Raw genomic sequence first — 15,912 nt, 5'->3', positions numbered from 1 at the left:
AGAAAAAACAAACCAACTATTAATAACAAGGTTTATTATGAAAAGTAACAATTCAGATACCTTAAGAATGTTAATTAGCCGTAAAGTCCAATCTAATATGCAAGAATAGTCCAAATCCTGTCCTGGACAAATTTAAATCCAATCAGTATAAATTCCAAAATATTTCACACATAGTCCAAACTGAATTTAGTATATTCAAAGAATATAAATCCTCTCTTCAAAGGAAATCTTTTAAATTCACAATGTTAATGTAAATCCTCCAAACAGTTTGTTATTAAGAAATACAGGAAAGTTTTTCAATAAGATCTTACTGTAGGTTCTGCCCTGTCCTTAGACAGCTTCCTATTTAAAGTATCATGGAAGGTTCCAGCACTTTCATATATAACCAAGAATAAAAAGAAGATTTGGGAAAAATCCAGAATAACACTGACATTAAAATAATGTAAACACCCTGTTTATGGAACCTTCTAGAAAACCATACTCTATAAATAACTTGTTGGCATACCTGATGTCTCAAAACTAAGACAGGCTTTATCAGTAGACAATGAGTCATGTAATAATACTTTTTACTTACTGTCTGTACTGTAAGATCCAACAGCGCACAAGTTAAGCATTGATCGCTTTGAGCACAATGTTCAAGTAACCCAGGGTTTCAACTCAAACAAGACAAAAAATAAACGACGTGGGACCATATAAATTGCTCGAAATGGCCCGGCGAGCGGAGTTTGTTATGAGACGACAACTGGATATGTTGTTAGCTTTAGGTCGAAGGTATTACCCATCTATCGAGAAGCAAAAACGTGCATCTTTTACAGCAAAGCTACAATATCTAAAGAAGATCATACCCATTCCCCGGTGGTTTCTTCAGTAGTTTTCCAACTTGATCACGATTGCTATTCACGTACACCGTCACCTTAACTATGGTTTCGTTGACATTAGTTACGTATTCCCATGTTGCACTATAAAAGAAATTGTTTACTACTTTAGAGTTTTATATAAAGTTCTACGAGCTGATATGTATGACCATTTCAATTACATCTGTCATACAAAACTGTCACTATGTAAGCATTCACCTATTCACACTTCTTGAATTCCAAAATTTAGGATATGTACCAAACCTCCTTAAAAAGGAAAAAGTGGTTTATACAAAGGCAAAGTCGACACACGACGGACTCATCATGTTACAAGCTTTAGATATAAAGATGCTTCTAATAGCTTTATAGATACTGCAATGTGTAAAAGTGCTTTGAATTACCTTTTGACAAATCTAATGTCTAGGAAAAAGGATTATGTCAATAAAAAATCACTTACGTGTCATGATGAATATCACCCGCTCCACTTCCGATCATCCTGTTCACCGTATTCAGGTACGAGCCGAGGAAGAACGTTAGATAGGGTCTCTTCAAATTGTCGCTAATGTTTGGATTATTGAGCACTTTAAAGAGTTCTGGAATCTTGAAGATAGTCTGGCAGATCGACTCTATAAATTTGTTTTCTCCCTGTCATTAAAAAGAAAACAACAATAGTTAATTCTTGTGAGGATCTTTCATTTTATAGAATGAATCTCTGAATATACAACAAATATAAAATTAAAAGAAAATCTTCCCTTACTAACTGAAAAAGTAACGTATATTTTATTGGTGTATACCTACGACATGTGGTATTTTTCAACTGTCAGAATCCTGTTATAGAATGACACTTCTACGATCACTACGCTTGCTACAATATATTGAATGATTGCTTAAAGCTGACATGCATATGAAATATTTATGGCTGTTACTCGGGTTAACCACGCATTTTGAAAAACGGAAAAAGAAAAGACTCCTTCTCTTCTAGCTCCTGTAGCAGTGTATTTATTGATGTGATACACAAACATACATAGACAAAATAAACAAAGAAGCCCAAGAGGACAAAACAATTGTATAAAGGAACAGTGGGACATCGCACTGGAACGGCCAATGGCACATGCACCAATGCGGAGTTTTTACTGGTTAAAAGGGAAATCATCTTTGTATGAAAAATATTGTTTGTATCTAAAGAATGCCTGTTTGTGATATTTTCATTCCCCTATCAACATTTTCCAAAATACCATACCCATATTCTTAGCATTTTGCCGATGTTGTGGGGTCAGAGCTATACATTTTTATGTGAGTTTGGTTTCATCAAGGAAAGCTGCAGATAGAGTGGTCAAGTAATATTACAAAATTCTGCACAGACAATCAACCTTTCAAGATATAGCCAATTAAACTTTTAAGAAACTCCTTTACAACTAAGCACAGAATAGCAGACTCTATCTGATTAAATGTTTTCACGAGGGGTATTGACATTACCATATAACTCTCACGCTTAAGTAGAGTTACGAGAGTGTTCAATATGAATTGCTTATTGTCCTCTAGCTCGATATCCACGTGGGGCACGATAAAAAACCAATACCTACCTGTATAGGGTTATTCAGTACCTACACAACGGTGTATAAATGTACATGTTAGACTAAGTGTAAGACATAAAATTTGCCATTTGAATACACGCAATCATTGACCACTGTAGTAAAAATGGTTGGTAGAAGCGTCGACAAGAAAGATGAAATACGGGCTTACATCAAAGCTCGCTCAAAACTTGGTTGTTCTTTGAAGCAGCTGATGACTGAACTTTCTACTGCTTATGGACCTTCTTGTGTGTCGTTCGACACAGTTCGGCGGTGGAAAAAGAAATTTGAGTCTGGTGTAGAGTCCATCAAAAATGCACCGAAATCAGGTAGGCCAAAATCTGCATCTCGTAAAGAAATCGTTTCCAAAATAAAGGAAATCATTGAAGGAGATGCCAGATTTACAGTTCGTGATATTGCACGAAAGGTAGGCATATCACTATCAACGGTTCACCTCATTTTGAAGAAGCATTTGAAAGTCAGAAAGATTTCTGCTAGATGGGTGCCACATCTGTTGACTGATGAGCAAAAGAGGCAACGGGTTAAAGTGGCCAAAAAGCTGCTTCAAATGTTTCCAAAATATGACAAAAAGCAGTTTGCCAATGTCGTCACAGGTGATGAAACCTGGGTCCATTATTTTGAGCCAGTCAGAAAGGTTAGCAATAAGATCTGGGCCACTAAACACAGCAAACGCCCAATAATTGCCAAACGTTCTTTGAGTGCAAAGAAGGTTTTGTATGCAATCTTCTTCTCTGGTGAAGGAGTCGAAATAAAAGTGCCGGTGAAAAAGGGCAAAAGCATCACCGGAAAGTACTACAAAGACGTAGTACTGAAGAAACTGAAAAAGTATTATCAGAAACGACGCCCTGCCACTGGTTTTAAACATGTCCGTCTTCTACATGACAATGCCCCCGCTCATACCTCCGCAATAGTTACGGCGTTTTTGAAGAAAGAAAAAGTAACTGTTTTGCCTTACCCCCCGTATTCCCCAGACCTTGCCCCATGTGATTTATTTTTGTTTCCGAAATTGAAATCATTCCTTGCTGGGCGGAAATACCATCCCCGACAGGCACTTGGATCTGCCATTCATCAGTACCTTGTTACTGTGCCCAGATCAGCGTACCGTGACGCCTTCAAGAAGTGGATACATCGGCTGAAACTTTGCATTTCTAGCCACGGGGAGTACTTCGAGGTCATGAAATGAGCCTTTTTGGGCTAACTTGAAATTTGAAGTCTCTAGATAGAAATAAGCAATTCATTTCGAACATCCCTCGTATGTCTCAAATGGCAATGAAGGGACTCAGTGGTACCGAAAGGCTAGAAATACTGACAACACTGTATCCAAACATGATGCGACGTTTTACGATCGCCATTTTTTTACCTCAGCACATGTTGCAAGTAGGTCCACGACAGAAATGAAAATGTGGAGTTCGTGTGTGTCACTAGACTCAAATAATGCCAGTCTGAAATAAAGTAAAATCATGTTATGCAGTTTAAGCCAAAACAAAATTTAAAATATAAGCTAAACCATTACGATCAGGGCTCCGTAACAAAGCTGCTATTCTATACAGATACGATAAAAATATCCTTTCTCTGTTAAATTTATTTAATGTGATTTTTCCTTTTAAATTGGTACTATATAGTTAAGCTGAGTTTAAGTCTAAACTGACCTTGATCTTTCACCCTTGTCAATTGCAGGGGCAACATCAGAACTGTGCTGCATAAAGTTAGTCATCACCATACTTTGATTACGTTTTATAGGCAAATCTAGATCATCTGCTTTGATCACGGCTTTCAAGATCCCAACGAACTGAGGGACAGCTTTACGATGAGTGGTAATGAGAGACATGATTTTCTGTATTTGATGTTCTGTTACCTTCATACAAGTCTGGGTATTTTCAGTGAAAATCTGATAGAGAACAAAAGCACCTGATAAATCAAATCAATAAGCATGACCTTTGAAAGCATAGGACGTAATGAAATAAAACAAATTCAGGCCCTTCTCGATAATCTCAAAACGCGGGGTAATGAAATGTGCAACAATCTAATCGCCCCTTGCACTAACAATTTCAGCGGAAATGAATTGTAAAGTGCATGGCTATTTTTGTGAATGTTGGCTGTATAATGCACGATCACGATAGAACTACGTATTTTAAATTCACAGTTGTGGTTATTGGTACCTTGCGTCAGTTATTATGGCAAAACGTATATTTTCGCAGTTTAAGAATCTGGCCAATAGACGAATCAATACATTATTGTTTTTTACAATTTAATCTTTATAACATTATTTTACAATACCAATACCTCTGTAACAAGCTCAGCCATTTGTACGAAACCACCTCTCTTTGACAATATCAGATCAAGTCTGTCGTACAGTCTGTGTTGAATGACCTGATTACTCCTCGCAAGCATTTTCAGCAACACAAATGAAATTTCAAATACTCTACGCAAGTCTACGTAATGGTCCTGGCAAAGAAAATTAAAACACAATTCTATATCATAACAACAGCAACATCAAAAACATCAGGCGTGTCGATTATAAATCCACTAAATGAAGATTTTTATGCATCTCATTTTACATTCAGTCATTTCATGCTACATATGTGTGCCTGACGTCAGAATACAAACTCTACAACAATTAATTTATTTACAGTCAATCGTGGAATTCGTTATATCATAGGTATGTACAATATGTTCAAATATGAAATGCCTGGTTCAAAGTTTCTAAGTTTGCAAAAAAATACTGAAAACATATAAAAATCCTTCTATTGCAAAGTATTTTCTACTTATTAATTAAAACTTGCAATCATATTATCGATTGCAATGACAATGACAATATATATTGGCCATAAACTCAAAACAGCATAAGGCTGTAAATGTACAGAGCAGTGTAAATAATACAGAAATGTTAAATCATCATAATAACAGATACACTTTAAAAGTGCATATTAGTATCCAAATTGTTCAACTATTATCTAGTTGACTTATATATAAAGATATACTATAATCTCCAAATTCTTATCTAACATGCTATGAATATTTACTATCCTTTGAAATTTCAATTACTTGTATCTATGTCATGTAGTAAAATAAATGTGAAAATATTAAACTGGTGGTCTTAAACAAACGTAAAAGAAAGATACATTTATTGATGCTACATTAAAAATTAAAAATAGGTTAAACATCTATATATATATATAAACAGGATTTACATGATCTCACAATAAAGACAAAATTCTTGTCAGAACCTTTTAACATTGGAGCTATAGTTTTTAAATACAGTCAAAGTTTAGAATATTATGATCCAATGAATCGAAAGTAATCATGTTCTATTCTGCCTTACCTATGTCAAATATTATGTACACTTCACAAACAGTTGTGATCTCTAAAACTAGTAAATTAGAACCTTAAAGCGACTAACCCACACATTGAGATTTGTTATTTTTTTAAATGAATATCATCGAAAGGCAAAATGCCGCCACGGTTTAATATATTTACATGAGACTTAATGGTTGATAAATTTCTTGTTTCCAGAATTACGGGAACATTCGAGTTTTCGAAGTTTTCCTTCTTCACTTTTATAAACCGTTGCAACGCTTTATAAATGTAAACATTGATAAATATAGAACGAGAAGCGACAGTATTTTTAGACACTGCCATCACGTGGGCAGCGAACCAAAACTGCGCATGGCAAAATGTGGCGTAATGAGGCGTAATGCTGTATAATGTATGGGGGAATTGGGCATAATGTATATATATCTTAGATATTGATATCTTTAGTGGAAGGAAAAAGATTATACAGCATTAAATGATACATTTGTAGCCTAAAAATCAGGCATATATATAATCAAAACTATTTCCGACTGCCCTCTTTATATATTAGACCCGTTATTACCCTTTTTAGGTCAATTTCAATCTTTCATGAATTAATTAATTTGCATCAATTCGATAAAGGGAACATCAATATTTTTCTTATATTTAGACATTTGTTTTTCTTATATTTATATAAATTCTTCCCCTTTATTTCTTTCAGTAATATTTATATTATGAAAGAATACAAAGACATTCGAGATCAATTAAAAAATCAATATCAATTTTAGTGTAAGCATTGAGTCCAATGCCATTTACTAACTTTATATTTTCAAATGATACAACGGTTCCAACTTTTATTAACAAAATCGTTATTACATTTGATCAAATCAAAATGATATCGCAATCCATGACTGTTTATTAATCCAGAGAGGGGATAGCAACATGCTGCTACCGTACATTACACGTGTCTGCTTTAGTCAACTACCGTGTAATGTCATATGTGTCGTTTTTAATCGTAAAATTTGCGACTGCTTAAAACAACACTGAAATTATTAAAGGACTAATTTCAATTTCCATTTCAATTAGGATCGCATGGCTCTGATTAACATGAAAGGTATCTTTAATCCAACAATGTCACTGGTCAAAAAAAATACTCAGATTTTAAAAAAGTGTTTAATTAGTTGCTTCCGAGTTAATATTATCAATATAAATGACCTTTTTGACGATTTATTTAGTCATATATTTTTTTATTCTAAATAAATATACGTAGTTTTACATTTGCTAAAAATCGTGCATCGTGAGTATTTGTTATATTAGATTATTCTATACCTATTTTATCTATCCAATCGCGAACGTTCATTTGCAACACGTGACCGTACAATATATTACGGTATTTGGATGCACGTGCGTACAAAAATCATGTATTTTCTGTATTTGGACGCACGCGCGTACAAAAATTCCTGTATTTTCTGTATTTGGACGGTTCAACAGTCCCATGTTAAACATACGATAAAGCCCGAAACGCGTGAAAATATTCCGAATGTAAATCGGATGAAGTTGGCGCTCTGTGTACAGAGTTTGATTATGCGTATTTAATTTGAGTTGTTGTTTTTTGTTTACAGCACACAAAAACGATTCAAGGGATAACAATGCTATCTGATTTAGATATATTGAAACGTTCGTTAATAATCAAAACCCTTAAAAATACAGTAAAAACGATCATCAGATGTTGGAATATTTGAAAAGTCGCTAAAAGAAGCCGTTCCGGACGAAACCTAGAAATTGGTATCAGCCCTGACTATCTGAATAGCTACCTCAGCATTATTTGTTTAACGGTTAAGAAACATAATGGAGAAGATTATAAATGGCAGCGGGCGGTCAGCATCCAAAACATGTCTGCTCTATAATTCAGTTTTCGTCGGCTCTTCACCAAACTTGCTGAGAATGTTTATGGGCATTACATCTCGGCCAATTTCGATAACCGGCCAAATTGTACCAGGCACTCTTTGATTATAGTCCTTGAATTACTCGAAAAACGGGGAATTTAGCCTTGTCCGCTCTTTTAAGTCGAACAGTTTTCATCCGAACTTCACCAAACTTGCTGACAATGTCTGTGGGCATAATATCTCAGCCAAGTATTATTACCACCCAAATCGCCAAATGGCTGTTGTAGGAAGGTTGCACCATATATTTTTTTAATGATGATACGCAGAAAAAACAACATTCAATGAATTACGTATATTACGTATGAAGTACGTATATTACGTATGAAGTGAAATAAATATAGAATAAAACAGTTATTTAAGGTCTAACATTGTTCTGTATAATATATATTTGCACTCTTACCAAGCTGGGGAAAACTAGAAAAGGAAGGAATACAATTTTTTTCAGTGAAACATTTTTAATTTAAACTATTATTATAGTAAGATAAAATAGATATAGAATAAAAAGGTTATTTAACATTGTACTGTACAATACGAGATATATTTGGACTCGTACCCAGCTGAGAAAACCATATTGAACTCGCCTAGCGGCTCGTCCAATATGGTTTTCGCAGCTGGGTACTCGTCCAAATATATCACCGTATTGTACAGAACAATGTTAAATAACCTAATAATATATAAACTATTCATGTTTGAACAAGATAGAATATTGTGTTCTGTGATTATGGGCTGAGGAAAAACAAGTGCAATTTCCATGCGGATCGTGCAGAAAAGAATGTCACGCCGAATGCCTAGCGTGTGAGCTAATCAATGTTTAAAACTTACAAAATAAGTTTCAAATCATAAACTATGTAAGGCAGTTATCACTTTATGTAGATAATATACACTTGGTGACTTTCCCAAACAAAGAAAACGATATATACATGGAATCATGAAAATACCTGAAAACACTTCGATTTCTGACTCCCATTGCGTAAAAAATATTTTTAACAAATTTTGCAGTCTGCTAAATAACTGATCTATAATAAGGCTCTTGCAGTAAATTGTAACAAAATATTTGTTAGAATCATAGGATTTAATGAGGAATCTACCATAAGAAAAACACAAGATTAACACCCTCAAGATTCTTCTCATTTTGCATCATTACGCATCTTCTTTTAAAATATTTTGATTACTATGAAAAGTTGTCGCACATTTTTAGATTCTATTGGATTTTAAACGAGAGAAAACACTGCATTATTTAAGATATCTTAAAATGAAAAGATTTCATGAAACCATCCCTGGAGATGCTTATGATTATGATAAGCTCATACTTGAATCTTGCGAACAATACCCAACACACCTTGATACGGAAAGGGCTGAATCAAACATTAACTCTGCCAACCCAAGGAATAAAGAGGATTAATATGCAAGTTAATTGATTATTTCGTATTTCATAAAATCGTTACTCATTATTCCATTTCCAAGAAAATGTTTATTCATCAGATTCATTTTGAAAGTGTTTGTATCTTAACAAAGTCCGTATTTACAATCAATATTGCGCCTATATATACTAGGCGTTCATCATCAATACGCCGAACTTCGTTATGAGTGCTATCTATATAATGCGGTTTACCATAGATGAAAATAATATTTCTCATCAATTTATGAGAAAAAATGTTTTTTATGCAAAACTACATTGTAACTCTGCAAGTATTTTAGCTCTGGTATAAATTTCATACATACATTACGCCTCTACTAGCCTTACTGATCGGCATTATGCTTAGATAGCTGTACAGGGCATCAGTACTTCGCTTTGAACGCTGCCTAGATAATGTGTGTTACCACATACAAAATAACAATTATCATAATTCATGAGAGAAAATGTTTTATAAGCATCAAAGCATGTCATTGCGCAAGTATTTTAGCTCTAGTATTAAATATATTTATACATTACGCCCCATTTTGCTACATTACCCGTCATTTTACCACATTACTCTACATAACTGTATTTTTTCTCACTGACACGTAATGTTTGCAAGGTGCTCGCTGAACGGAATCGCGTTTTTTTCATAAACTGGGAAACTTTTATCAGAAATTGTAGACGAATGCTTTTATTTTAGATTTGTTAGGAAAAAAAACCGATTTTCAACAGAATTCGATGAAGAATACATTGTTATAACATCAAATATGCGACATAAGGGTGAATATAGGAAAAGTTGGATATTTTAAGATCTCACACCACGATGTGTGGGTTAGTTGCTTTAAATTACCTTTAAAAATAAAGTTAAACCTTACCAAAATTTTTACATCTATTTCTTTTGACAGGAATATGAACATGCATTCAATGATTCCTGCAACATACAATCATAAATATTTCAACACAGTTTTAAAACATTCCAATATATGCTAGACACTTTTGTTGTCGAGTTTAAAAATAGAAGATAATTGCAAGAAAGTTTTCGTCCTCGTATGATGAAGTAACAATATTATATATATTATATCAGATTTTTATGAATTAGGAGCAGAGCCATGCATCGCAAAGTAGGCCCGCAACAAAAAGAAACTGTAACGGAAAAATATAGTAGAAGGGTTGCTTCAAATTTCCAACAAGAAGTACATTTTAATCAATACACATAAGCAAAATACAAAAAAGTGGGTAAGTCACTTTAAGTTAAAAAGACAATATCTAACTGATGACTGCTTTTCTAACCCAATATAATCACATATATGTTTAATGATGTTCCTAAACTATTCTGTTACTCTAGACCAAATACTTTTTACATGTAGTTGACAACAATTGTGTAACCTGTCGTTTTTGTTTTTACCATTTCTGCTGTAACAGACTGATTCCAGGGTCGCATCTCCAGAGGCACAATTTCATTAGGAGACGTATATTTCTATAAGGTCGTATCAGTCAAGTTCATATATTTTTCAAGATAAAAGCAACACAATTTTTTTAAACATGCCAGTCTAACATACCAAGATTTGTTTCAGTGTTAATATCTTTTCTGATCTATTGGGATCATGGAGTCTATTCAATCTAACTATAAAAGAATTCCGCTCAAGCTGGTTCTAGTAGGCGTGGGGGTGTTGCACATGTCTTTACCTCTCATGAATAGACTCAATTTTACCGAGTCTGCTAAAACCTTGACTTGTTGTGTTCTATGCTTCAAAAGTTTTGTTACAAATTAAAGATAAATGACCTGTGTCATGAGAAAACCAACATAGTGGCTTTGCGACCAGCATGGATCCAGACCAGCCTGCGCATCCGCGCAGTCTGGTCAGGATCCATGCTGTTCGCTTTCAAAGCCTATTGCAATTGGAGAAACTGTTAGCGAACAACATGGATCCTAACCAGACTGACTGCGCGGATGCGCAGGCTGGTCTGGATCCATGCTGGTCGCAAAGCCACTATGTTGATTTTCTCATGGCACGGCTCAAATATTGTTTCCCTACTAACTGAATTGATGTTTAAAACTTTTTGTGCTGTCAACTATTCCTACAAAGTTATATTTCTTAAAATAAATTATTCTTTTTCCTGTTATCATTTGCTTTCAATGTTCATATACGTTTTGCTAATATAGTTGATATACTCTGAGATATGAACGAACATACATTTCTAAATTCAAACAGACCTTGTTTAGCATGTCAAGGGAGGTCACTCTACTCCTAATTAATAAATCAAGAGTTAAACTGTCTTGTGGATATCTATAAATACTTTCCGAGATATACAAGACACGGATTTTCGTACACTAACAAATTAAGGGATCATACATCTACTTGTACTGACTGTCTCAATGGTCAAATTCCCAAATGAACAGTTCGTTTACTTACAGCTTTTCCCAAAACTTTTGTAACTCTAGGTGATATACTTGAGAAAAGCTAAAGACGAACGGGAGGATGGCTGGAAGGATAAAAGTGAATCTATATTACAAGTTTTTATAAGGGCGCAAATACAATATTGAATTTATTGAGTATTAAAGGGTTTCCGTCTTTAATTTACAAACCGCAGTTGTAGAGTATATTCTGGTTTGTTGGATGTGGTTCTTCCTCTTCACCAGGTAGATGACAGAAACTGAAATAAGACAAGAACAGTAAAACGTCATTAGTAATGTGGTTGTTTTGTATCACTTTGACAAGGTTTTTATGTAAGTTTTGTATCATGTTAAAGTTTAAGATGGTATGGATTGAATAAAAGTAAAGAAGAGATATATATTCCAGCTTATGTACATTTATTGAACTGTTACATGTAAAGAATGATTTCCTAATTTTAGCACTAAAAATCCAAATTTAAGGATGTTTTTGTTAGGCAAAACAAAATGGCGCAGATGGTATTTTTTACATTTGAATACTGATATAACTTATCAAAAATGTTATTTCATTCAAAATTTCTCATATTTAAGATTGTCTGTAACATGTTTGAACAAATGTTGACTTCAGTTCAGTTTTCCATAGAAAGTATAGGCTGCGCAGAAAGATGCGCATAAAAAACTATAGGAATTCCCTTTAAAAGTTATGTAAAGACTTTTTACTATTAATTTTTCATGCAAGACTTTGATATCGAAATAACCTTTGTAAGATAAAATAAGTGTTTTTGTGTTTTGTATATTCCTTTCACAGCTATAAAAATTTTAAGATACATTTAATTTCTTGAGCTGATTATATTTTGCATTAAGAAGAGGCGGGTAATCACAGACAATATATCAATCGGTGTATAATGCCCCAACGATAACGTGATGTTTACAAACATGACCATAAATAGATTAAAATGGAACATAGGGAATACAACATTTTTCTAACATGTTAAGATCTAAATATTCCTAGTTTTCGTACCAATTACAAGTTAGCCCAGAGGTAAAGCATACTCTTTATGTTAAACAGATCTTGTGCCGTACCGAAACTCAGCATCGACATTTAATTTTCATTTCATTTTTGCATAAAAAGTTAAGATTCCTTCCTGTTCTCTATGACAACACGACAGAGAAATATCTAAAGCTGATATGGCAGATGAAAAAGGTTTAGCATCATATCAAAGATGATATTAATTAAATGCATGTACTAAAGCGAATAATGAACATAATATTATATCATATAAAGACATATTTGCAAATACAAACCATCAAAGAAAGAAACGAATATACGGGAACAAAAAAAAAACGAATAGGAAAAAACAGAAAAAAAAACTAAAACACAAATCCTCATAAGGATTCGAATTCACAAACGATTTGCTAATTTCCTATTGTTATCTGCCTTTTACACGACTGTTGCCGTGTTTCAGTGGACAGTTAAAATGAAGCAACTACTGATATTTACTTGCCAAGTAATGCACAAGGAATATGAATTGTTATCTTATCAGTTATCATGAAATGGACGCGTCCTCGAGTTTCGGCGGGAATCACATTATCATTGATGATTAGTATATATTCGAAATGTAAATAAATAAATGAATGATATAAGATTATGTCCGAATACAACCTTTCCGATACAGTAGTAACGTGCTCCGTTCCGATAGATCAGAGAATATTCAAAACAAAAAACTTAGAAATTATGCGTACTGCAAAACGTAAGTCGTCAAACAGATCAAATACAAAAATGTTTTTATTTTCATCCATTCATTCCCAGCTACTGTAGTAACTTCGTATTTAAACTAGAAAACTACTGTTTGTTTATTTGTATAATGCTAAAAATAAATGTGTGACCTTTCGAAAATACCATGAAAAATGTCTCCTATAAATAAAACACAGGGTCTGAATACAGACTAACTCTAGACCAATCGTTAAATAATACGCAGGCTAGTGTTTAATGCGAAAAGCAGTGACACGTGTTTTGAATTTGTTTTCTAACATAAAATATGTCACTGTTGCGTTTCGGTCAAACGTTTATTTTTATAGGAAACTGTATAGCTGCATATTAACATAATTGTTTTTATCACATTTCCAGCACAGTTCTCACTTGCCTTTAATGAGTTTTGATAAACACCATCATATGGAAGTATAGAACGAAACACTTCATGAGAGATAATGGAAAAATCAGCACCTATAAGTCTCTTTTAAATGAGCGGCGCCATGAGAAAACGAACATAGTGGCTTTGTGACCAGCATGGATCCAGATCCGCGCAGTCTGGTCAGGATCCATACTGTTCGCTTTCAAAGCCTATTGCATTTAGAGAAACCGTTAGCGAACAGCATGGATCCTGACTAGACTGCGCGGATGCGCTGGCTGGTCTGGATCCATGCAGGTCGCAAAGCCACTATGTTGGTTTTCTCATGGCGCGGCCTAAATGAACATTGAACAATTTCTTTAAGGACATTTTATAGAGATAGAACTTAATTTTTTTCAAAAACATAAACAGATTAAATAAAGTCTAGAAACTGATTAACAAGTCCTTCAAATAATCGAAAATTATTTACAAATGTAAATTTTGCAATCTGTGTCCACAAAGAATGACAACTCTTGCCAAGGAAAGTACTTACAAGCATAAATATCTATTAGTTAACTTTCCTTGCACTAATAAAATTGAGTGAAAAATGAAAATGCTTATAGCACAATGTCATACTATTTACTACTATGACAATTACGATATATTCGTATGTGCATGATGTATCCTTGTTTCACAGCGTCAGATGTTTTGTCGGCGTTTTTATTGAATTTGACAATCCAGTAATAAAATGAAATGTCACTCAGTACTTAAAGATAAGGAATGAAGATACTACATTTTATTTTGCTTGTAACAAAATGCCACATTTATGGAACATAACAGGTAGGATTAGTAAATGTGCAATTACAGTTATAGTGATCCGTACGGCTACATTCTTCGACTTACCATTTAAGCTGACAGACTTCCCAAAAGTACAGTAGAATTTTCAGCTGTTTCAATGACAACCAATACAAAATCTAAATAAATCAAAAGGGATTCAGTCACGGTGTTTTTTCCCCATATTAGTCATAGTCATACCAGCCTCTCGAAATAAAACTCTGATACAATTTTACTGTAATGAAAGCGCGCCAAATTAGTCTCATATCTTTTATAGATTATAATCAAATTACCTTAAAAGTTCCGTGAGAATTGTGATCACATGATCGGCTTCAATCTCTCCCATTCTGTATGCAGCTAGTCTTCGTAGTTCGGGCATTAGAAGCTCTGTTCGTTTGTAAACCTCCACTGATTCATCGGTTATCAAAATCTTAAAAAGCACAAAAATTACTCATGTAAGTAGAATGGAAATTAGTAAATTTGATCATAATATATTGAACCACGTACTGATGTATATTTGAACTTTTTTTTATAATCATAATTGTTATATTGAACTACGTACTGATGTATATTTGAATGGGTTTTTTTTTTCTCTCTGTTCACTGATTTATTCAGAAGTATGTATGTATCTATATATGTTTATATGTTATGTGTGTGTAAAGTTTTGAATAAATGGGCTATATTCTTTGTAGCTAAAAGTAAAAAAAAAAAAATGGAAATTAGTCAAAAGAGTGTATATGTTGTGTTAAAATGTGACGATCATGGATAAGGTCTTAGAGAATTTGAAAATATCAGGATCTGGAATAACTAGATATTGTTTTTCACGAGAAAACATACGTCTCTTACCATTTAATTAACACGCATATATGTAGAATGCCACAAAGTAAGTGCCATAACTCCGATATATACAACAAGGCTTGGCACTGATCTCTCCTGTGAAGTTTGGTAGAAATCAAACAAATGGCGTAGGAGGGGTAGCTCTATATATCATATCACTACAATTGGAAGTGTTATAACTCCACTGAAAATCTTTAAACTGGGACATGTTGACGAAATGCACAACTATGCATCGCACTGATCACACGTGAGATTTGGTGAAATTCAACCCAATTGTATATACGGCAAGTATTGAAAACACTAAGCTTGGCAAATATAACTTTTATGAAGTCTGATGTAATTCCTCTTGGTCGTATCGGAGCAGTTGCGCGAACAAGAAAATGTACGACAAATCAAGGGAACGGACTGTGCTGATAATATGCCCAATTAGCTAGCTTGTCACTGATCATTCCATTAAGGTCTGATGGAAATCCGCCAAATAATATAAGAGAAGTGACCAACGCATCGTAAACTTTGACAAACAAAGGCCATAAATCCACTGAAAATCACTGAACCGGAACATGCCGACATTATGCATAGCTTGGCTTGACAATGCTATTGTGAAGTTAGGTATAAATCCGCCTTGTGGTTTCAGAAGAGTTGCGCGGAGATTTTTTATG

The 15,912-nt window shown here is 33.9% G+C and overlaps 1 protein-coding gene across 5 annotated transcripts in view; it reads right to left on the bottom strand.

Annotated features, from left to right (window-relative positions):
- The window catches only part of LOC123555928 (inositol 1,4,5-trisphosphate receptor type 3-like), a 125,864-nt gene that overhangs the window by 39,625 nt on the left and 70,327 nt on the right, over positions 1 to 15,912 (bottom strand). For all 5 annotated transcript variants that reach the window (XR_008371689.1, XM_053548126.1, XM_053548125.1 and 2 more), the window contains 8 exons: positions 14,710 to 14,846; positions 11,670 to 11,737; positions 9,958 to 10,013; positions 4,730 to 4,891; positions 4,096 to 4,334; positions 3,807 to 3,888; positions 1,312 to 1,499; positions 846 to 959 (listed from right to left, as the gene is read on the bottom strand). Coding sequence is in view for 4 of the 5 variants with exons in the window: in XM_053548126.1 (XP_053404101.1) it covers positions 846 to 959; positions 1,312 to 1,499; positions 3,807 to 3,888; positions 4,096 to 4,334; positions 4,730 to 4,891; positions 9,958 to 10,013; positions 11,670 to 11,737; positions 14,710 to 14,846 (1,046 nt within the window). In the remaining variant the exon portion in view is untranslated. The remainder of the gene's footprint in view (positions 1 to 845; positions 960 to 1,311; positions 1,500 to 3,806; positions 3,889 to 4,095; positions 4,335 to 4,729; positions 4,892 to 9,957; positions 10,014 to 11,669; positions 11,738 to 14,709; positions 14,847 to 15,912) is intronic.

The sequence above is a fragment of the Mercenaria mercenaria genome, chromosome 7, assembly GCF_021730395.1.
Source record: "Mercenaria mercenaria strain notata chromosome 7, MADL_Memer_1, whole genome shotgun sequence".
NCBI lineage: Eukaryota > Metazoa > Mollusca > Bivalvia > Venerida > Veneridae > Mercenaria > Mercenaria mercenaria.
This window is presented reverse-complemented; position numbering and strand designations above follow the sequence as displayed.